The sequence below is a fragment of the Oncorhynchus gorbuscha genome, linkage group LG08, assembly GCF_021184085.1.
Source record: "Oncorhynchus gorbuscha isolate QuinsamMale2020 ecotype Even-year linkage group LG08, OgorEven_v1.0, whole genome shotgun sequence".
Classification (NCBI taxonomy): Eukaryota; Metazoa; Chordata; class Actinopteri; order Salmoniformes; family Salmonidae; genus Oncorhynchus; species Oncorhynchus gorbuscha.
Genome location: NC_060180.1, coordinates 28,050,819 through 28,074,573, shown reverse-complemented (window position 1 = coordinate 28,074,573; position 23,755 = coordinate 28,050,819). Strand labels below are relative to the sequence as shown.

The 23,755-nt window shown below is 45.5% G+C and overlaps 1 protein-coding gene across 1 annotated transcript; it reads right to left on the bottom strand.

The window, feature by feature from the left end:
* Window positions 1-2,677: 2,677 nt before the first annotated feature.
* LOC124040631 (TOG array regulator of axonemal microtubules protein 1-like) lies at window positions 2,678-23,080 on the bottom strand. The gene is made up of 5 exons (XM_046357716.1): window positions 22,881-23,080; window positions 21,868-21,975; window positions 12,780-12,830; window positions 11,223-11,354; window positions 2,678-2,729 (listed from the first exon to the last, which is right to left on the bottom strand). The coding sequence occupies exons 1-5, from the start codon at window positions 23,078-23,080 to the stop codon at window positions 2,678-2,680; spliced, it is 543 nt and encodes a 180-aa protein (XP_046213672.1).
* Window positions 23,081-23,755: the final 675 nt, after the last annotated feature.

Below are 23,755 nucleotides of genomic sequence, written 5' to 3'. Positions count from 1 at the left end.
GATCATATTTCAAATCAAATCAATTTATATATCCCTTCGTACATCAGCTGATATCTCAAAGTGCTGTACAGAAACCCAGCATAAAACCCCAAACAGCAAGCAATGCAGGTGTAGAAGCACGGTTTGATGTATAGGTTATTATAATGCATACATTTTTTTACAATATTAAAAATGATAACACACCTCCACCCAGCTGCCATTACTTGCGGCTCCCCAATCGGCATGTCCTGTAAACCCTGTGGCTCCTGCCGCAGCATAAAAAAAGACGGTGTTGCGGTTCCTGCACCACTGCATGGGGCTTCTCTGTTAGCAACTCATAGGCTTACCTTATTATCCTCCATGGTTAAAGTCTATGGCTGGAGCCTATGTTCCCATCATGTAACACTTTACCAAGTGATTACCAAAGAGATAAACTATCGCATTATATACGGTAACTCAGCCAACGTCATAATGTGAATGCAATTTTACGCAATAAAACAACTCCAGGGATGATCTGTCAATCAATGCAATCAGCGACGCAATACTGGATCCCCATACCACTAAAAAGACCACTCGAAACAATAAATACTAGTGTATTATCTACGTTTCCGTTTTTTTTGTACAATAATGTGATAAGACAACAAATAAATAAGTAAACAACAACCGACACCACTGATGAGCAATTACATAACATTGTAAATAAGAATGTGTTCTTGACTGACCTGCCTCGTTAAATAAGGTTAAATCATTTAATAAAATGAAAATAACAAATCAAATGCAGTAATTTGAGAAGAACGCTTGAGGGCGACTACGAACCAGTTTTGAATAAACGAGGACAGAAGCATTAACGTGTTGTTGGGTCGGAGGCGAAGAGTCAAAGTTGAAATGAGAAAATATGGTGGCGCACGGAGAAATACGCGTGGTTCACCGTGGTGGCAGCAAAATAAACTTCAGAGACAGTTATTACAAATGACATGAGCTAAACATGAATGAACAAGTATGGCATGGATGCAAACTGTAGCCCTGGCTAGCTACTGTGGCTAGCACGTTTGCTAACGTGAGTCTATAGCTACAACAAGTATTCTAATCTTGAGAGAAACGTAACGTTGGCTATTGTTGTCTGTGGTCCTGTAGCTCAGTTGGTACAGCATGGCGCTTGCAATACAATAATTATGGGTTCGATTCCTGGGGTCACCCATACATAAAATGTGCATGGCCATTGCTTCGTCCCACAACAAACTATTGTTTATACAGACGACTCGGTGCAGGAGCTTCTGTACGTAGCCTTGCGTCCTTGATCAACCAACTCAAAGTAAAATAACGTCTACACTTAACAGCGGCATATTCAGTATCTCTAGGAACAATACTTTGCGGGACGAAGCAAGCATGATCGTCGCTTATACACAGAACGTGCAGTGGTGGAAAAAGTACCCAAATGTCATACATGACTGAGTCATTTTCTATTAATGTATCTTTACTTTTACTCAAGTTAAAGTCACTCAGTAAAATACTAGAGTCTAAAAGTATTTGGTTTTTAATATACTTAAGTATCAAACATGTAATTGGATAAAATATACTTATAAACCTATAAATCATTTCAAATTCCTTATAGTAATAAGCAAACCAGACGGTATCATATAATTTTTTTTTCTTTCATTTATGGATAGCCATGGGCTCCATCACTGACATCATTGACAAATTAAGCAGATATAGATTAGAATGTTAGATCAGAACATTGTGCAAGGTTATTGTCCATTGTGCCAATGAAGCTGTTCTTATGCTACACCCTCTGGAGTGTGGTGTCAGGAAAAATAACCTCACTCTCAACGTCAACAAAACAAAGGAGATGATTGTGGACTTCAAGAAACAGCAGAGGGAGCACCCCCCCCCCCCCCCCCTATTCACATCAACAGGACAGTAGTGGAGAAGTGGAACGTTTTCAGTTCCTCATCACGGACAAATTGAAATGGTCCACCCACACAGACCGCATGGTAAAGAAGGCACAACAGCGCCTCTTCAACCTCAGGAGGCTGAAGAAATTTGGCTTGTCGCCAAAAACAGTCACAAATCTTTACAGATGCACAATCGAGAGCATCCTGTCAGGCTGTATCACCGCCTGGTACAGCAACTGCTCAACATATCACCGGGGAAAAAACTACCTGCCCTCCAGGACACTTACACCACCCGATGTCACAGGAAGGCAAAAAAGACCATCAAGGACAACAACCACCCGAGCCACTGCCTGTTCACCCTGCTATCATCCAGAAGGCGAGGTCAATACAGCTGCATCAAAGCTGGGACCGAGAGACTGAAAAACAGCTTCTATCTCAAGGCAGTCAGACTGTTAACCAGCCATCACTAACATTGAGTTGCTGCTGCCAACATACTGACTCAAATCTCTAGCCACTTTAATAATTACAAATATGATGTAATAAATGCATCACTAGTCACTTTAAACAATGCCACTTTATATAATGTTTACATGCCTTATATTACTCATCTCATATGTATATACTGTACTCTATACCATCTACTGCATCTTGCCTATGCCGTTTGGCCATCGCTCATCCATATATTTATATGTACATATTCTTATTCATTCCTTTACACTTGTGTGTATGAGGTAGTTGTGAAATTGTTAGATTACTTGTTAGATATTACTGCACGTGTAACAGTACTCTTCTTGCGTTGTGTACAATCAGTCATCGACACGGAACTCCAACATGTAGCGCCAGTCATGTAGCTTTATTCTGTTAGGAACAGCACAAAATTGCACGTCATGCAATGCACGTCTCACCATCCAACTCTGCACTCATGCACGCTGGTTTGGTGCTTGTTCACTGGGCTAGTTACCAAAATAATACAATTACAATATACAATATAATATCTTTAACAATGTACCTCTTAGGAACGGCACAAAATTGCACGTCATGCAATGCACGTCTCACCATCCAACTCTGCACTCACGCACTGTACAAAATATATGAACCCCCCCACCAGATACAGTAAGTTGCTAGCTAGTACTGGCGGGAATTCTTTACAACAAAATGCACAACAAATATTCTCCAAAAACCGCTGCATCTTATGTGTGATGTTCGAATAACATTTACAAACAATTTGATATAAATTGTACATTTAAATCATCACTTGAGAGTATAAAAATCACTTTTGATGTACAGTGCTTGGCAACCAACAACTTACCGCTGGTTTGGTGCTTGTTCACTGGGACGATTCTAACTGGAACATCCCCCCTCGTAAGCAAGCTACGCAAACCAGCCAATAAGATGCCATGTTGAGTAGGTGAAGGCAAGACAAACTCAAACCAATCAGTACATGGCTTTCCATTAATTTCTTAAACTCATTGGAAATTAAATGGAATTCAACTATACTATAATCCCACTGAATCATGAATAAGCCTCATTCAGATGATTTTATATGGTCCTTTACACACCAGCTTCGTGGGAAAATTGGATCCTGGCCAAAGGCACAAGTTCATTCAAAAAGTGTGAGACATCTAGGATGAGTTTTTGACAATATTAATGTCAACTGCCATATGTTGATGTACATGTCCAACTGGTTTCCTCCTATTTTCAGACTACTGATGCCAGACTAGTGTTTTATCATGTGGCCACAGATACTCCCCTATTCTGTCAGTGGTTCCAGATCTACAACAGACAACTGTGTGCGAATAGCATACAGTATTGAGCAACAGAGAAGTAAAATTCCATTGTTATGAGAAAATCATAATAATTTTTTAAGTGTCTTGTGCCGTCCCAAACAAAGTACAATAAAATGAAATTGAAATGAAAGCTAACGGGCATATGCAGTAGGGTTGATAAAGGTCAAGATACGTTTGACTGGGACTAATGGAAGCGTAAGATGTTTGGTAACATTTGGCATCCTAAACTTGTTTACATGTGACAAAGAAGGCTACAGGACCATATAGTGCTTCTACCCAAGTGGTGGCCCATCATGTCTTTAGGAGCTACAGTCTTTTTCCGACCAGGCATTAACCAAGACATATAGCTAGAATGTTATGGAGTGAAACAGCGTCTGTGCCACCAGTAAGTACAGATAGTAGTATAAATCCCCTGGCACAGTCCCCATAGCCGGACAACTTTCTCATGGTTTCTGGAAGGAAATGCTGTAGGAACGCTCAACCGGTGTCGCTCATTCAGCCGACAGAAACTTTCAACCGGTTTTCCCCATTAAGCAGCGAGTCGGAGTCAGAGGCCGAGTCTTCTCTGGTCTCTACTCCTCCCGTTACGGGGTCTGAGACGCCGAAGCTTCCCACCATTAGCTCTGACAAATTGAAAACTCTAGTCATTGGCGACTCCATTACCCGCAGTATTAGACTTAAAACGAATCATCCAGCGATCATACACTGTTTACCAGGGGGCAGGGCTACCAACGTTAAGGCTAATCTGAAGATGGTGCTGGCTAAAGCTAAAACTGGAGAGTGTAGAGAGTATAGAGATATTGTTATCCACGTCGGCACTAACGATGTTAGGATGAAACAGTCAGAGATCACCAAGCTAGCTTCTGCGTGTAAATCAGCTAGAAAGATGTGTCGGCATCGAGTAATTGGCCCCCACTCTCCCAGTTAGGGGGAGTGATGAGCTCTACAGCAGAGTCTCACAACTCAATCGCTGGTTGAAAACTGTTTTCTGTCCCTCCCAAAAGATATAATTTGTAGATAATTGGCCCTCTTTCTGGGACTCACAAACAGGACCAAGCCCACAAACAGGACCAAGCCTGACCTGCTGAGGAGTGACGGACTCCATCCTAGCTGGAGGGGTGCTCTCATCTCATCTTATCTACCAACTCCTCTAGCTCCACAATGAAATAGGGTACAGACCAGGCAGCAGGCTGTTAGCCAGCCTGCCAGCATAGTGGAGTCTGCCACTAGCACAGTCAGTGTAGTCAGCTCAGCTACCACCATTGAGACCGTGTCTGTGCCTCGACCTAGGTTGGGCAAAACTAAACATGGCGGTGTTCGCCTTAGCAATCTCACTAGGATAAAGACCACCTCCATTCCTGTCATTATTGAAAGAGATCATGATACCTCACATCTCAAAATAGGGCTACTTAATGTTAGATCCCTTACTTCAAAGGCAATTATAGTCAATTAACTAATCACTGATCATAATCTTGATGTGATTGGCCTGACTGAAACATGGCTTAAGCCTGATGAATTTACTGTGTTAAATGAGGCCTCACCTCCTGGCTACACTAGTGACCATATCCCCCGTGCATCCCGCAAAGGCGGAGGTGTTGCTAACATTTACGATAGCAAATTTCAATTTACCCCCCCCAAAAAAATGACGTTTTCGTCTTTTGAGCTTCTAGTTATGAAATCTATGCAGCCTACTCAATCACTTTTTATAGCTACTGTTTACAGGCCTCCTGGGCCATATACAGCGTTCCTCACTGAGTTCCCTGAATTCCTATCGGACCTTGTAGTCATAGCAGATAATATTCTAATCTTTGGTGACTTTAATATTCACATGGAAAAGTCCACAGACCCACTCCAAAAGGCTTTCGGAGCCATCATCGACTCAGTGGGTTTTGTCCAACATGTCTCTGGACCCACTCATTGTCACAGTCATACGCTGGACCTAGTTTTGTCCCATGGAATAAATGTTGTGGATCTTAATGTTTTTCCTCATAATCCTGGACTATCGGACCACCATTTTATTACGTTTGCAATTGCAACAAATAATCTGCTCAGACCCCAACCAAGGAACATCAAAAGTCGTGCTATAAATTCACAGACAACACAAAGATTCCTTGATGTCCTTCCAGATTCCCTCTGTCTACCCAAGGACGCCAGAGGACAAAAATCAGTTAACCACCTAACTGAGGAACTCAATTTAACCTTGCGCAATACCCTAGATGCAGTTGCACCCCTAAAAACTAAAAACATTTTTCATAAGAAACTAGCTCCCTGGTACACAGAAAATACCCGAGTTCTGAAGCAAGCTTCCAGAAAATTGGAACGGAAATGGCACCACACCAAACTGGAAGTCTTCCGACTAGCTTGGAAAGACAGTACCGTGCAGTACCGAAGAGCCCTTACTGCTGCTCGATCATCCTATTTTTCTAACTTAATTGAGGAAAATAAGAACAATCCGAAATTCCTTTTTGATACTGTCGCAAAGCTAACTAAAAAGCAGCATTCCTCCAAGAGAGGATGACTTTCACTTTAGCAGTGATAAATTCATTAACTTCTTTGAGGAAGAGATTATGATTTGAAAGCAAATTACGGACTCCTCTTTAAATCTGCGTATCCCTTCAAAGCTCAGTTGTCCTGAGTCTGCACAACTCTGCCAGGACTTAGGATCAAGAGAGACGCTCAAGTGTTTTAGTACTGTATCTCTTGACACAATGATGAAAATAATCATGGCCTCTAAACCTTCAAGCTGCATACTGGACCCTATTCCAACTAAACTACTGAAAAAGCTGCTTCCTGTGCTTGGCCCTCCTTTGTTGAACATAATAAACGGCTCTCTATCCACCGGATGTGTACCAAACTCACTAAAAGTGGCAGTAATAAAGCCTCTCTTGAAAAAGCCAAACCATGACCCAGAAAATATTAAAAAACTATCAGCCTATATCGAATCCTCCATTCCTCTCAAAAATTTTAGAAAGGGCTGTTGTGCAGCAACTCACTGCCTTCCTGAAGACAAACAATGTACACGAAATGCTTCAGTCTGGTTTTAGACCCCATCATAGCACTGAGACGGCACTTGTGAAGGTGGTAAATGACATTTTAATGGCATCGGACCGAGGCTCTGCATCTGTCCTCATGCTCCTAGACCTTAGTGCTGCTTTTGATACCATCGTTCACCACATTCTTTTGGAGAGATTGGAAACCCAAATTGGTCTACACGGACAAGTTCTGGCCTGGTTTAGATATTATCTGTCGGAAAGATATCAGTTTGTCTCTGTGAATGGTTTGTCCTCTGACAAATCAACTGTAAATTTCGGTGTTCCTCAAGGTTCCGTTTTAGGACCACTATTGTTTTCACTATATATTTTACCTCTTGAGGATGTTATTCGAAAACATAATGTTAACTTTCACTGCTATGCGGATGACACACAGCTGTACATTTCAATGAAACATGGTGAAGCCCCAAAATTGCCCTTGCTAGAAGCATGTGTTTCAGACATAAGGAAGTGGATGGCTGCAAACGTTCTACTTTTAAACTCGGACAAAACAGAGATGGTTGTTCTAGGTCCCAAGAAACAAAGAGATCTTCTGTTGAATCCGACAATTAATCTTAATGGTTGTACAGTCGTCTCAAATAAAACTGTGAAGGACCTTGGCGTTACTCTGGACCCTGATCTCTCTTTTGAATAACATATCAAGACCATTTCAAGGACAGCTTTTTTCCATCTACGTAACATTGCAAAAATCAGAAAATTTCTGTCCAAAAATGATGCAGAAAAATGAATCCATGCTTTTGTCACTTCTAGGTTAGACTACTGCAATGCTCTACTTTCTGGCTACCCGGATAAAGCACTAAATAAACTTCAGTTAGTGCTAAATACGGCTGCTAGAATCCTGACTAGAACCAAAAACTTTGATCATATTACTCCAGTGCTAGCCTCTCTACACTGGCTTCCTGTCAAAGCAAGGGCTGATTTCAAGGTTTTACTGCTAACCTACAAAGCTTTACATGGGCTTGCTCCTACCTATCTCTCTGATTTGGTCCTGCCGTGCATACCTACACGTACGCTACGGTCACAAGACGCAGACCTCCTAATTGTCCCTAGAATTTCTAAGCAAACAGCTGGAGGCAGGGCTTTCTCCTATAGAGCTCCATTTTTATGGAACGGTCTGCCTACCCATGTCAGAGACGCAAACTCGGTCTCAACCTTTAAGTCTTTACTGAAGACTCATCTCTTCAGTGGGTCATATGATTGAGTGTAGTCTGGCCCAGGAGTGGGAAGGTGAACGGAAAGGCTCTGGAGCAACGAACCGCCCTTGCTGTCTCTGCCTGGCCGGTTCCCCTCTTTCCACTGGGATTCTCTGCCTCTCACCCTATTACAGGGGCTGAGTCACTGGCTTACTGGGGCTCTCTCATGCCGTCCCTGGAAGGGGTGCGTCACCTGAGTGGGTTGATTCACTGATGTGGTCATCCTGTCTGGGTTGGCGCCACCCCTTGTGTTGTGCCATGGCGGACATCTTTGTGGGCTATACTCAGCCTTGTCTCAGGATGGTAAGTTGGTGGTTGAAGATATCCCTCTAGTGGTGTGGGGGCTGTGCTTTGGCAAAGTGGGTGGGGTTATATCCTTCCTGTTTGGCCCTGTCCGGGGGTATCATCAGATGGGGCCACAGTGTTTCCTGACCCCTCCTGTCTCAGCCTCCAGTATTTATGCTGCAGTAGTTTATGTGTCGGGGGGGTAGGGTCAGTTTGTTATATCTGGAGTACGTCTCCTGTCCTATTCGGTGTCCTGTGTGAATCTAAGTGTGCGTTCTCTAATTCTCTTCTTCTCTCTTTGTTTCTCTCTCTCCGAGGACCTGAGCCCTAGGATCATGCCCCAGGACTACCTGACATGATGACTCTTTGCTGTCCCCAGTCCCCCCGGCCGTGCTGTTGCTCCAGTTTCAACTGTTCTGCCTTATTATTATTCGACCATGCTGGTCATTTATGAACATTTGAACATCTTGGCCATGTTCTGTTATAATCTCCACCCGGCAAAGCCAGAAGAGGACTGGCCACCTCACATATGCTCTCTTAATTCTCTCTTTCTTTCTCTCTCTCAGAGGACCTGAGCCCTAGGACCATGCCCCAGGACTACCTGACATGATGACTCCTTGCTGTCCCCAGTCCTCCTGACCGTGCTGCTGCTCCAGTTTCAACTGTTCTGCCTTATTATTATTCGGCCATGCTGGTCATTTATGAACATTTGAACATCTTGGCCATGTTCTGTTATAATCTCCACCCGGCACAGCCAGAAGAGGACTGGCCACCCCACATAGCCTGGTTCCTCTCTAGGTTTCTTCCTAGGTTTTGGCCTTTAGGGAGTTTTTCCTAGCCACCGTGCTTCTACACCTTTATTGCTTGCTGTTTGGGGTTTTAGGCTGGGTTAGGCTGGAGATTATAACAGAACATGGCCAAGATGTTCAAATGTTCATAAATGAGATAACAATAAACACAATAGTTGTCGGTGGTGAAGCAAGTCAGCACCTCAGGAGTAAATGTCAGTTGGCTTTTCATAGCCGATCATTAAGAGTATCTCCACCACTCCTGCTGTCTCTAGAGAGTTGAGGCATGGTCCTAGGGCTCAGGTCCTCCGAGAGAGAGAGAAAGAGAGAATTAGAGAGAGCATACTTAAATTCACACAGGACACCGGATAAGACAGGAGAAGTACTCCAGATATAACAAACTGACCCTAGCCCCCCGACACATAAACTACTGCAGCATAAATACTGGAGGCTAAGACAGGAGGGGTCAGGAAACACTGTGGCCCCATCTGATGATACCCCCGGACAGGGCTAATCCCCACACCACTAGAGGGATATCTTCAACCACCAACTTACCATCCTGAGACAAGACCGAGTATAGCCCACAAAGATCTCCGCCACGGCACAACCCAAAAGGGCGCGCCAACCCAGACAGGAAGATCACGTCAGTGACTCAACCTACTCAAGTGACGCACCCCTCCTAAGGACGGCATGGAAGAGCACCAGTAAGAAAATTGATAGACAACATCCCCACTAAAAATGTTTAAATGCTCAGGAATTTCTACAAAATATGCACAAATGTATATATAACATGGCTACAAACTATGAAACGAGCTCACGAATTGTAAAACGTCCATGTACTGTAATATACATCCACAATTCTTTTACTTTTGGATGTTATGATGATATTCCCTGGAGGTCGGGGCCCACAGGGCAGGTGCCCTGCGTGCCCATTCGGTAATCTGGCCCTGATCATCAAGTTAAACCACAGGTATTGTTGTTACACATCCTCACACTGTCTTGGAGGATAAAACTGAGACTATAGCCAGCTTCCATTTTACCTCATTTAATTGTCCAAAGAATGTTCCCATAGTCCAGAAGTATTGGATGAAAATCCACAATGTTGTTGCCATACAAGAGCACTGACCAATCTGTCTCCAAAAGAGGACTGCTGGTTTTGAGGATGGTGTGGAGGTCAGTGGTTGATGATCTGAGCACCCCCTGAGATGGTGAGTATGGTTTCAGTAGACCACTATTGAGCTGGTAGATCAGATAGGAGCTTCGAGGAAAAGTAATTTAGTGCTTTGAATGTGGTTCATATTGCCTTATAGTGGATTCAGGACTTGGACAAGGAGTCAATGCAGTTTAAAGATGCATTTACATCGGGGTTTGGATGATAGTGTCAAAGTTCTTAGAATGAGAGAAGATATTGGAGTTTGGGGACTGGAGGGGATAATAGTCAAGTTGGGAAATGTGCAAATATTTACGTACAAATATATAGTCAAGTTGGGGATGATTCAGATATTCCTGTTGAAAAAGAGATAAGACAGAAAGATATAATCTTACAGTATTGTAACGTTCTGGGTGTAGTGGGTGAGAAGTCAGGCGCAGGAAGCAGAGAGTTCAGGGTAGTGCTAATTTAATGCACAAAACGGCGAACATAAGCCAACCCCACGAAAACACAGGGCGTACAACAAAACAACGCCCCAAACATGGGGACTTAAACTGTCCAGCAAAACCCACAAAATGGGAAACACGTAACCCACAGACGTGCACACAAGTTACACAAAACAATCCCGCACAAAGAGCAGGCGGGTCGGCTGGTTAATAAAGCCCAACTAATCAGCAAATACACAACAGGTGTAACCAATAAACAGACAAGGAGGGGGAGGAAAGAATCAATGGCAGCTAGTAGGCCGGTGACGACGACCGCCGAGCGCCACCCGAATGGGAAGGGGAGCCACCTTCGGTAAGAGTTGTGACAAGTATATTAAAGTCATCCCTTTGGGCCAAAACTGGTTGAATAATTTCAACAACAAGAAAATCTATGTGATGACGGTGAATCAACGCTGAAAACTCAATTGGATTTTTTTTCACCCAACTTTTAACTTTTAACCAGCATTTTTGGTTGATTTCACATTTTGGTTGAGTTCCCAAATTTAAATCAAAACTAGACATTGATCTGATGTCTGTGCCCAGTGGGATTGGATTTCTGTAATCATATCAGATCATTTGTTACACTTCTTCTAATCATCCAGAGAGAATGTACCTTTCTTTGAGGTTAACCTTTGAGATGACCTCCCTCAAGGATTCTCGTTCTTTCCTCGGAGCGAATTTGTCCCACATTTTAGGAAAGTCGCCATTGGTGGCCATGTTGCTCAAGATATTGCGACCATGATGCCTGTGGACAAATGATATGAATATCATCTTAAACGTGCAACATATCATATCATTTCTGCTGTCTGTGATTTAAAAAAGTACTTAATTGATGGCAACCTGAGAAAAAATAAGACATACATTTGGTAGAATTTGCAAGAGGGTCAGTTTGAGCAATGTACCACATTACCTGATCTACAAATCATCTCAACAATATAACAACTGGGTTTTAACCGTTCATTATTATGAAAATCTTAGCGAATCTGCACAACACTTGGCTCAGACTGTCACGAGTCCGACCGAGGGTGTTTCCCCTTCCCGGGCGGGTGGCGCTCGGCGGTCGTCATCACCGGCCTATTAGCTGCCACTGATTGTTTTTCCTCCCCCTCCTTGTATGTTTAGTGGTAGCACCTGTTCATGTTTAATTAGTTTGTCTTTATTAGCCTGGTTGTTGTGCGGGATTATTTCATTGTAAACCTTCGGCTCTGTTGTAGAGGTACGTGCTTAGTGCCTAGTCGTGATTTTTTCTATTGTACTTTTTCCCCTGTGTTTGGGAACGTTACTTTTGTGAGCACCCTGTGGTGCGTTGGTGCTAGTAAAGACGCACAGCATTGAACTCTGTCTCCTGCATTTGACTCCACACCCACGACACCCGGAGCATTACACAGACCATTGTGATCAAGTAGGGTTGTCTTCATTAGGCACCAAACAGATGGAAGGAAACTGAATCAGGTACTGACTATTTGGACTCATTTACATTTGTAATTTTTACCCCAACTTCGTGGTATCCAATAGGTAGTTACAATCTTGTCCCATCACTGCAACTCCCGTAAGGACTCTGGAGAGGCGAAGGTCGAGAGCCATGCGTCCTCCGAAACACTACCCAGCCAAGCCGCACTGCTTCTTGACACAATGCCCGCTTAACCTGGAAGCACTAATGTGTCGGAGGAAACACCATACACCTGGCGACCATGTCAGCGTGCATTGCACCCCGCCCACCACAGGAGGTCGCTAGTTGGCGATGGGAGAAGAACATCCCTCCCGGCCAAACATCCCGGCTAAGCTTTTGGCTTTTTAACTTTCAAACCCACATGGGGGCCTGGACTTGAATTTTCCTATGCCACGTAGCAATTATTTGTGTTTATAATTTTTCCTTTTTGTTTTCAATTACTATTCCCCTCCAAGAGAACCTGTGGTTGTTTTGGAATAACTAAAATCCGCAATTCAATCCATGACACCCTTTAGCATAGATGCTGTAGACAGACGACAATGTGGCTTTTAAAGTCAATTTCAATTTGTATTCGTGGTAAACGCTGCAGATGTTGTCTCAAGACTAAATTACCTTTAAAAGCTACATTGTCGGCGATCTAGTGCTATAGCGAGCCATGGATTGAATCCCGGCCTTAACTGTTATGTTGAAGCAAGCTACTTTACAGGAGGAATTTCCCACCTGACTTCCTGTGCAGGGTCCACAGCCAGTTTACTGACGGCAATCAAGAAACTGTTATGCTGGTGAATGAGGACCCAAAAGCGACTTAACAGAAACTTCTTTATTCCAGTCTTAAACAAAAACGATAATCCTGGATATTATCTTAGGTAAATACAAAACAGGAAAACTGAAATCCTCTCGTCAGTAGAGAGGAACGACTGGAGACGCGACCACAGACTGCAGGTCGCTTCGGGAAGGCACAGGCCGTAGCTGACATAGACACCTGCTCACACGCAGCATCTGAAGAAGGCAAAAACACGACAGGGCGGAACAAGGACACAGAACAGCAAACATCAAACAAGGATCCGACAAGGACAGAAGCGGAAAACAGAGGGAGAAATAGGGACTCTAATCAGAGTGCAAAATAGGGGACAGGTGTGAAAGAGTAAATGAGGTAGTTAGGAGAATGAGGAACAGCTGGGAGCAGGAACGGAACGATAGAGAGAGAGAGCGAGAGAGGGAGAGAGGGAGGGGGAGAGAGAGGGATAGAAAGAGGGAAAGAACCTAATAAGACCAGCAGAGGGAAACGAATAGAAGGGAAGCACAGGGACAAGACATGATAATCAATGACAAAACATGACAGTACCCCCCCCACTCACCGAGCGCCTCCTGGCGCACTCGAGGAGGAACCCTGGCGGCAACGGAGGAAATCATCAATCAACGAACGGTCCAGCACGTCCCGAGATGGAACCCAACTCCTCTCCTCAGGACCGTAAACCCTCCCAATCCACTAAGTACTGGTGACCACGTCCCCGAGAACGCATGTCCATGATATTCCGTACCTTGTAAATAGGTGCGCCCTCGACAAGGTCGGGGGGGGGGGGGGGAGACGAACGGGGGCGCGAAGAAAAGGCTTGACACAGGAGACATGGAAGACTGGGTGGACGCGACGAAGATGTCGCGGAAGAAGCAGTCGCACAGCGACAGGATTGACGACCTGAGAGACACGGAACGGACCAATGAACCGCGGAGTCAACTTGCAAGAAGCTGTCGTAAGGGGAAGGTTACGAGTGGAAAGCCACACTCTCTGACCGCGACAATACCTAGGACTCTTAATCCTACGTTTATTGGCGGCTCTCACAGTCTGCGCCCTGTAACGGCAAAGTGCAGACCTGACCCTCCTCCAGGTGCGCTCACAACGTTGGACAAAAGCCTGAGCGGAGGGAACGCTGGACTCGGCGAGCTGGGACGAGAACAGAGGAGGCTGGTACCCAAGACTACTCTGAAACGGAGATAGCCCGGTAGCAGACGAAGGAAGCGAGTTGTGAGCGTATTCTGCCCAGGGGAGCTGTTCTGCCCAAGACGCAGGGTTTCGAAAAGAAAGGCTGCGTAATCTGCTTGACCGTTAGACTGGGGATGAACACCGGAAGAGAGACTGACGGAAGCACCAATCAAACGACAGAACTCCCTCCAAAACTGTGACGTGAATTGCGGGCCTCTGTCTGAAACGGCGTCTAACGGGAGGCCATGAATTCTGAACACATTCTCAATGATGATTTGTGCCGTCTCCTTAGCGGAAGGAAGCTTAGCGAGGGGAATGAAATGTGCCGCCTTAGAGAACCTATCGACAACCGTAAGAATCACAGTCTTCCCCGCAGACGAAGGCAGACCGGTAATAAAGTCTAAGGCGATGTGAGACCATGGTCGAGAAGGAATGGGAAGCGGTCTGAGACGACCGGCAGGAGGAGAGTTACCTGACTTAGTCTGCGCGCAGTCCGAACAAGCAGCCACGAAACGGTGCGTGTCACGCTCCTGAGTAGGCCACCAAAACCGCTGGCGAATAGAAGCAAGCGTACCCCGAACGCCGGGGTGGCCAGCTAACTTGGCAGAGTGAGCCCACTGAAGAACAGCCAGACGAGTAGAGACAGGAACGAAAAGAAGGTTACTAGGACAAGCGCGCGGCGACGCAGTGTGAGTGAGTGCTTGCTTTACCTGTCTCTCAATTCCCCAGACAGTCAACCCGACAACACGCCCTTCAGGGAGAATCCCCTCTGGGTCGGTAGAAGCCACAGAAGAACTAAAGAGACGGGATAAGGCATCAGGCTTGGTGTTCTTATTTCCCGGGCGATAAGAAATCACGAACTCGAAACGAGCGAAAAACAAGGCCCAACGAGCTTGACGTGCATTAAGTCGTTTGGCGGAACGGATGTACTCAAGGTTCTTATGGTCAGTCCAAACGACAAAAGGGACGGTCGCCCCCTCCAACCACTGTCGCCATTCGCCTAGGGCTAAGCGGATGGCGAGCAGTTCGCGGTTACCCACATCATAGTTGCGTTCCGATGGCGACGGTCCACGAGAAAAATAAGCGCAAGGATGGACCTTATCGTCAGAATGGAAGCGCTGGGACAAAATGGCTCCCACGCCCACCTCTGAAGCGTCAACCTCGACAATGAATTGTTTAGTGACGTCAGGAGTAACAAGGATAGGAGCGGATGTAAAACGCTTCTTGAGGAGATCAAAAGCTCCCTGGGCGGAACCGGACCACTTAAAGCACGTCTTGACAGAAGTAAGAGCTGTGAGAGGGGCAGCCACTTGACCGAAATTACGAATGAAACGCCGATAGAAATTAGCGAAACCGAGAAAGCGCTGCAACTCAACACGTGACTTAGGAACGGGCCAATCGCTGACAGCCTGGACCTTAGCGGGATCCATCTGAATGCCTTCAGCGGAAATAACAGAACCGAGAAATGTGACAGAGGAGACATGAAAGGCGCACTTCTCAGCCTTCACGTAGAGACAATTCTCTAAAAGGCGCTGGAGTACACGTCGAACGTGCTGAACATGAATCTCGAGTGACGGTGAAAAAATCAGGATATCGTCAAGGTAAACGAAAACAAAGATGTTCAGCATGTCTCTCAGTACATCATTAACTAATGCCTGAAAGACAGCTGGAGCATTAGCGAGACCGAACGGCAGAACCCGGTATTCAAAATGCCCTAACGGAGTGTTAAACGCCGTTTTCCACTCGTCCCCCTCTCTGATGCGCACGAGATGGTAAGCGTTACGAAGGTCCAACTTAGTAAAGAACCTGGCTCCCTGCAGAATCTCGAAGGCTGACGACATAAGGGGAAGCGGATAACGATTCTTAACCGTTATGTCATTCAGCCCTCGATAATCCACGCAGGGGCGCAGAGTACCGTCCTTCTTCTTAACAAAAAAAACCCCCGCTCCGGCGGGAGAGGAAGAAGGCACCACGGTACCGGCGTCGAGAGAAACAGACAGATAATCCTCGAGAGCCTTACGTTCGGGAGCCGACAGAGAGTATAGTCTACCCCGAGGGGGAGTGGTCCCCGGAAGGAGATCAATACAACAATCATACGACCGGTGAGGAGGAAGGGAGTTGGCTCTGGACCGACTGAAGACCGTGCGCAGATCATGATATTCCTCCGGCACTCCTGTCAAATCACCAGGTTCCTCCTGAGAAGAGGGGACAGAAGAAACAGGAGGGATAGCAGACATTAAACACTTCACATGACAAGAAACGTTCCAGGATAGGATAGAATTACTAGACCAATTAATAGAAGGATTATGACATACTAGCCAGGGATGACCCAAAACAACAGGTGTAAAAGGTGAACGAAAAATCAAAAAGAAAATGGTCTCACTGTGGTTACCAGATACTGTGAGGGTTAAAGGTAGTGTCTCACATCTGATACTGGGGAGAAGACTACCATCTAAGGTGAACATGGGCGTGGGCTTCCCTAACTGTCTGAGAGAAATGTCATGTTTCCGAGCCCATGCTTCGTCCATAAAACAACCCTCAGCCCCAGAGTCTATCAAGGCACTGCAGGAAGCAGCCGAACCGGTCCAGCGTAGATGGACCGACAAGGTAGTACAGGATCTTGATGGAGAGACCTGAGTAGTAGCGCTCACCAGTAGCCCTCCGCTTACTGATGAGCTCTGGCTTTTACTGGACATGAAATGACAAAATGTCCAGCAGAACCGCAATAGAGGCAAAGGCGGTTGGTGATTCTCCGTTCCCTCTCCTTAGTCGAGATGCGAATACCTCCCAGCTGCATGGGCTCAGTCTCTGAGCCGGTGGTAGGAGATGGTTGAGAGGGGGAACACCGTTAACGCGAGCTCTCTTCCACGAGCTCGGTGACGAAGATCTACCCGTCGTTCTATGCGGATGGCGAGTGCAATCAAAGAGTCCACGCTGGAAGGAACCTCTCGGGAGAGAATCTCATCTTTAACCTCAGCGTGGAGTCCCTCCAGAAAACGAGCGAGCAACGCCGGCTCGTTCCAGTCACTGGAGGCAGCAAGAGTGCGAAACTCTATAGAGTAATCCGTTATGGATCGATCACCTTGACATAGGGAAGCCAGGGCCCTGGAAGCCTCCTTCCCAAAAACTGAACGATCAAAAACCCGTATCATCTCCTCTTTAAAGTTCTGATAATCGTTAGTACACTCAGCCCTTGCCTCCCAGATAGCTGTGCCCCACTCCCGAGCCCGACCAGTAAGGAGTGATATGACGTAGGCGATCCGAACTCTCTCTCTTGAGTATGTGTTGGGCTGGAGAGAGAGAACACAATATCACACTGGGTGAGAAAGGAGCGGCACTCAGTGGGCTGCCCAGAGTAACATGGTGGGTTATTAACCCTAGGTTCCGGAGACTCGTGTTGATAAAAGGTTATGTAGAAGGATGAGCCGGTTAAGGATCGATTCAGACAAGGTGGTAAAATTGTACTACAAGCGACAGGTTTATTCAGAGTAAAGATATCTGGTACACGTATATACGGGCCCCTCTGTTAGCTCATCAGAGACTAGCAGAAAAAGCACTTGCTAACAGTGAGTACAAGCTTCATATACACAACAGAAAGTAGGTTGATTTCTAGGAGATCGGATCTTCGGATTGGATCAGGCTGGGGTGTAGTCGTCCGGCATTGGCTCTGTTGTCTGTCCTTCATCGTAGAATCCTGCCATGCCTGTTCTTGGTCGTCACACCATGTTCAGCTGAAAAGGGGATCTGGTGTGTGCGCTATCTTCAGTCACACAATGTTCGGCTGGGAGGGAGATTATGTGTGTGTGCTAGTTTGTCTGCAAGTCAAGGCTGTGTCTCTTCTTCCCAATGTGTGGGTGTATGTCTTATCTGTGTGTCCTCGGCAGTTAGTGTGTATTGTATGTGCGTCGTCCCTGTCTTCAGAGGAGTCAGTGTGTAATGTGTGCGTCGTCCCTGTCTTCAGAGTAGTCAGTGTGTAATGTGTGTGCGTCCCTATCTTCAGAGGAGTTATGGCCGGACTCCCGGCCAGCACCTGTGGCTAGGAGTATCCTGTATGGGGCCCAACCTGTTTTACTATGAAAATACGTTGTTATGTGTTGTCTCAGTTATAACAATGCAATAGCAGTAATGTCACCTACATAAGAATTAGCAGTCCTCTACACTCGGAAGACCAGGAAGTAGCTGGTGGCACGAGACGAAGACTCTGAAACTGTCCTGAGAGGTCGGAGACCTGAGCGGCCAGGGTCTCAACGGCATGACGAGCAGCAGACAACTCCTGCTCGTGTCTGCCGAGCATTGCTCCCTGGATCTCGACGGCAGTGTTGCGAGAATCCGTAGTCGCTGGGTCCATTCTTGGTCGGATCCTTCTGTTATGCTGGTGAATGAGGACCCAAAAGCGACTTAACAGAAACAGAGTCTTTATTCCAGTCTTAAACAAAAACGATAATCCTGGATATTATCTTAGGTAAATACAAAACAGGAAAACTGAAATCCTCTCGTCAGTAGAGAGGAACGACTGGAGACGCGACCACAGACTGCAGGTCGCTTTGGGAAGGCACAGGCCGTAGCTGACATAGACACCTGCTCACACGCAGCATCTGAAGAAGGCAAAAACACGACAGGGCGGAACAAGGACACAGAACAGCAAACATCAAACAAGGATCCGACAAGGACAGAAGCGGAAAACAGAGGGAGAAATAGGGACTCTAATCAGAGGGCAAAATAGGGGACAGGTGTGAAAGAGTAAATGAGGTAGTTAGGAGAATGAGGAACAGCTGGGAGCAGGAACGGAACGATAGAGAGAGAGAGCGAGAGAGGGAGAGAGGGAGGGGGACAGAGAGGGATAGAAAGAGGGAAAGAACCTAATAAGACCAGCAGAGGGAAACAAATAGAAGGGAAGCACAGGGACAAGACATGATAATCAATGACAAAACATCGTGGCAAAGCTAACTAAAAAGCAGCATTCCCCAAGAGAGGATGACTTGCACTTTAGCAGTGATAAATTCATGAACTTCTTTGAGGAAAAGATTATGATTATTAGAAAGCAAATTACGGACTCCTCTTTAAACCTGCGTATTCCTCCAAACCTCAGTTGTCCTGAGTCTGCACAACTCTGCCAGGACCTAGGATCAAGAGAGACGCTCAAGTATTTTAGTACTATATCTCTTGACACAATGATGAAAATAATCATGGCCTCTAAACCTTCAAGCTGTATACTGGACCCTATTCCAACTAAACTACTGAAAGAGCTGCTTCCTGTGCTTGGCCCTCCTATGTTGAACATAATAAACGGCTCTCTATCCACTGGATGTGTACCAAACTCACTAAAAGTGGCAGTAATAAAGCCTCTCTTGAAAAAGCCAAACCTTGACCCAGAAAATATAAAAAACTATCGGCCTATATCGAATCTTCCATTCCTCTCAAAGATTTTAGAGAAGGCTGTTGCGCAGCAACTCACTGCCTTCCTGAAGACAAACAATGTATACGAAATGCTTCAGTCTGGTTTTAGACCCCATCATAGCACTGAGACGGCACTTGTGAAGGTGGTAAATGACATTTTGATGGCATCGGACCGAGGCTCTGCATCTGTCCTCGTGCTCCTAGACCTTAGTGCTGCTTTTGATACCATCGATCACCACATTCTTTTGGAGAGATTGGAAACCCAAATTGGTCTACACGGACATGTTCTGGCCTGGTTTAGGTCTTATCTGTCGGAAAGATATCAGTTTGTCTCTGTGAATGGTTTGTCCTCTGACAAATCAACTGTACATTTCGGTGTTCCTCAAGGTTCTGTTTTAGGACCACTATTGTTTTCACTATATATTTTACCTCTTGGGGATGTTATTCGAAAACATAATGTAAACTTTCACTGCTATGCGGATGACACACAGCTGTACATTTCAATGAAACATGGTGAAGCCCCAAAATTGCCCTCGCTAGAAGCATGTGTTTCAGACATAAGGAAGTGGATGGCTGCAAACTTTCTACTATTAAACTCTGACAAAACAGAGATGCTTGTTCTAGGTCCCAAGAAACAAAGAGATCTTCTGTTGAATCTGACAATTAATCTTAATGGTTGTACAGTCGTCTCAAATAAAACTGTGAAGGACCTCGGCGTTACTCTGGACCCTGATCTCTCTTTTGAAGAACATATCAAGACCATTTCGAGGACAGCTTTTTTCCATCTACGTAACATTGCAAAAATCAGAAACTTTCTGTCCAAAAATGATGCAGAAAAATTAATCCATGCTTTTGTCACTTCTAGGTTAGACTACTGCAATGCTCTATTTTCCGGCTACCCGGATAAAGCACTAAATAAACTTCAGTTAGTGCTAAATACGGCTGCTAGAATCCTGACTAGAACCAAAAAATTTGATCATATTACTCCAGTGCTAGCCTCTCTACACTGGCTTCCTGTCAAAGCGAGGGCTGATTTCAAGGTTTTACTGCTAACCTACAAAGCATTACATGGGCTTGCTCCTACCTACCTCTCTGATTTGGTCCTGCCGTACATACCTACACGTACGCTATGGTCACAAGACGCAGGCCTCCTAATTGTCCCTAGAATTTCTAAGCAAACAGCTGGAGGCAGGGCTTTCTCTATAGAGCTCCATTTTTATGGAACGGTCTGCCTACCCATGTCAGAGACGCAAACTCGGTCTCAACCTTTAAGTCTTTACTGAAGACTCATCTCTTCAGTGGGTCATATGATTGAGTGTAGTCTGGCCCAGGAGTGGGAAGGTGAACGGAAAGGCTCTGGAGCAACGAACCGCCCTTGCTGTCTCTGCCTGGCCGGTTCCCCTCTTTCCACTGGGATTCTCTGCCTCTAACCCTGTTACGGGGCTGAGTCACTGGCTTGCTGGGGCTCTCTCGTGCCGTCCCTGGGGGGGTGCGTCACCTGGGTGGGTTGATTCACTGTTGTGGTCGGCCTGTCTGGGTTCCCCCCCCCCCCTGGGTTTCTCCCCCCTTGGGTTGTACCGTGTCGGAGATCTTTGTGGGCTATACTCGGCCTTGTCTCAGGATGGTAAGTTGGTGGTTGAAGATTTCCCTCTAGTGGTGTGGGGGCTGTGCTTTGGCAAAGTGGGTGGGGTTATATCCTTCCTGTTTGGCCCTGTCCGGGGTGTCCTCGGATGGGGCCACAGTGTCTCCTGACCCCTCCTGTCTCAGCCTCCAGTATTTATGCTGCAGTAGTTTATGTGTCGGGGGGCTAGGGTCAGTTTGTTTATCTGGAGTACTTCTCCTGTCCTATTCAGGTGTCCTGTGTGAATCTAAGTGTGCGTTCTCTAATTCTCTCCTTCTCTCTTTCTTTCTCTCTCTCGGAGGACCTGAGCCCTAGGACCATGCCCCAGGACTACCTGACATGATGACTCCTTGCTGTCCCCAGTCCACCTGGCCATGCTGCTGCTCCAGTTTCAACTGGCCTGGGCCCTAGGACCATGTCCCAGGACTACCTGACATGAGGACTCCTTGCTGTCCCCAGTCCACCTGGCCATGCTCCTGCTCCAGTTTCAACTGTTCTGCCTTACTATTATTCAACCATGCTGGTCATTTATGAACATTTGAACATCTTGGCCACGTTCTGTTATAATCTCCACCCGGCACAGCCAGAAGAGGACTGGCCACCCCACATAGCCCGGTTCCTCTCTAGGTTTCTTCCTAGGTTTTGGCCTTTCTAGGGAGTTCTTCCTAGCCACCGTGCTTTTACACCTGCATTGTTTGCTGTTTGGGGTTTTAGGCTGGGTTTCTGTACAGCACTTTGAGATATCAGCTGATGTACGAAGGGCTATATAAATAAATTTGATTTGATTTGATTTGAAGACATGACAGAAACGGTCAGTGAGGTCTTTCTTCCCCGACAGGAGACGAGCCGTCCCCATGACCTCAGCCAGTCTCTCCAGGTGCTGAGCAGTGCAGCTCCTCACCGCAGCGTTACGGTGGCTGAGGAAGGAAAAACAGAGCACATCAGTTATATGTCATAGAGATACATGAGTTAGGAGATGAATGATAATGGATTGTATTGATGAAGTCTCATCGATGGATCAAAATGTTCGGTAAGACTTTATATTAAGGTCACTTAATATACCATTTATAAACTGTTTGTAAAGAGTTTACTTACCATTTATGAATCATTATTGCTACCTTTGTAAATGTCAATAAGAAATCTATAAATAGTTATTGACACATTTAAAATGCTATTTTAAATGATTTGTTCATGAGGTGTTTTATTATAGTATGTTCACAATTTGTAAATGATTAATAATGTACTATAAACTAGTTATAAAGGAGTTACTGTCAAGGCATTTGTTAATGGTTGATTAATGGTTTGACTCACCATTTATATACATATTTATAAATGTATTTATAAATGTTACAAATGGTGTATTTATTAATGAGTGCATTTATGAATGTGAGTACATGTACTTACGAATACCTCAGTGCCTCACTAATAGCCCCTAATCTAAAGTGTTCACTATATATACTTTATAAATGTTTATAAATGACTTGTTACTCCCCAAAGGCTAGCACACATCAGTAGACAGTACCTCTCCACCAAGGGCTAAAAATAATCTAAATAACGCAATGGTAAAATAAGAAGTACACAACACAAGGAAGTATAAGACATAAGAAAAAAATGTGATTCCATTCAAATGTGACGTCTAGCGTTGGGGTGAGTTGCTGCCGGAAGTGTTGTGGAATAACCTAGCATGCTGATGAAAAGGGCAGTTAATTAAAAACTAGCAGTATTTCAATCTTCTCAATTTTGAGGCTTGGATAATGGGATAATTTGTGGAAGTCCGGATCTACCCCTTAGTGAGTGTTAATTGACCCCTCTCCCTCTTTACCTCAGCCCACCGACCAGCAGGGCATTCATGACACGTGTAGGGGTGCAGCTCTGCACCATGTGACCCAGGGCAAAGTTGGCGCCCTGCCGGATGAAGGCGTTGGCCTCGCTGGCTTTGTGCAGCAGCACGCGTGCCGTCCCCTCCAACTCACTGTCCATGGTCCTCTGGAGGTGGACGTACATGTCACCCAGTGTGGCCATGGCAGCACAGGACACTGCAGAGCGCAGGTTCTACACCTGAATCATAATAACACGCACAGGACCAGCTATTAATGTTGAGCAGAACAACCCACGAACATCAGAAACATGACACAATAATTTGACTTGTTCTCCAAATGTAGCAGATTTGTGCAGATGAATGAATAGGGCAGTGAATGAATACAGCTACCTCATTTATAATGGCAAGGCAGATATCATGGAGTTTAGGCATCAGTATGTCCATGTGGTTCTGAGCCATCACACGGAGAAAGGTCAAGCCCTCGATCTTCTTCTCCCTGCAATTCAGTGAAAGAAACGTAAGCATTTTCCACAACATTTTCCAAAAACATTATAATGATGTTCATCAATTAGGACTCTGGTCTCTTAATTTCAGAAGTTTCTACGCTCTGTAGCTCAAATCTACTTTTCCAAGGACACTACACTGTGCTTCCTTTAGCCTAACTCCTTTGGTCTTGTCTACAGTGAATGCTCACCAGTCATCAGAGGCAGAGTTGAGCAGCTTGAAGGTCTTAGTCAGGGCCTGCTCTGAGTTGGACAGGGGCTGCAATCTGGCCTGGTTCTTAATTTGACCCTTTGGCTCACTGGCTGCCATCTTGTCTATGGGTTGACAACAGACATCTATCTCTCTATGAACTGTATGTATTTATTTATGTATTT

What these genes read in the sequence shown, in the direction of transcription:
- LOC124040631 (XM_046357716.1), bottom strand. Translation starts at nt 23,080, where the DNA reads ATGGCCACACTGGGTGACATGTACGTCCACCTCCAGAGGACCATGGAC. An exon ending in CTGCTGGTCGGTGGGCTGAG is followed by an intron (nt 21,976 to 22,880) that starts GTAAAGAGGGAG and finishes TTCCTTCCTCAG; the next exon opens with CCACCGTAACGCTGCGGTGA. An exon ending in GACCCTGCACAGGAAGTCAG is followed by an intron (nt 11,355 to 12,779) that starts GTGGGAAATTCC and finishes ATTTGTCCACAG; the next exon opens with GCATCATGGTCGCAATATCT.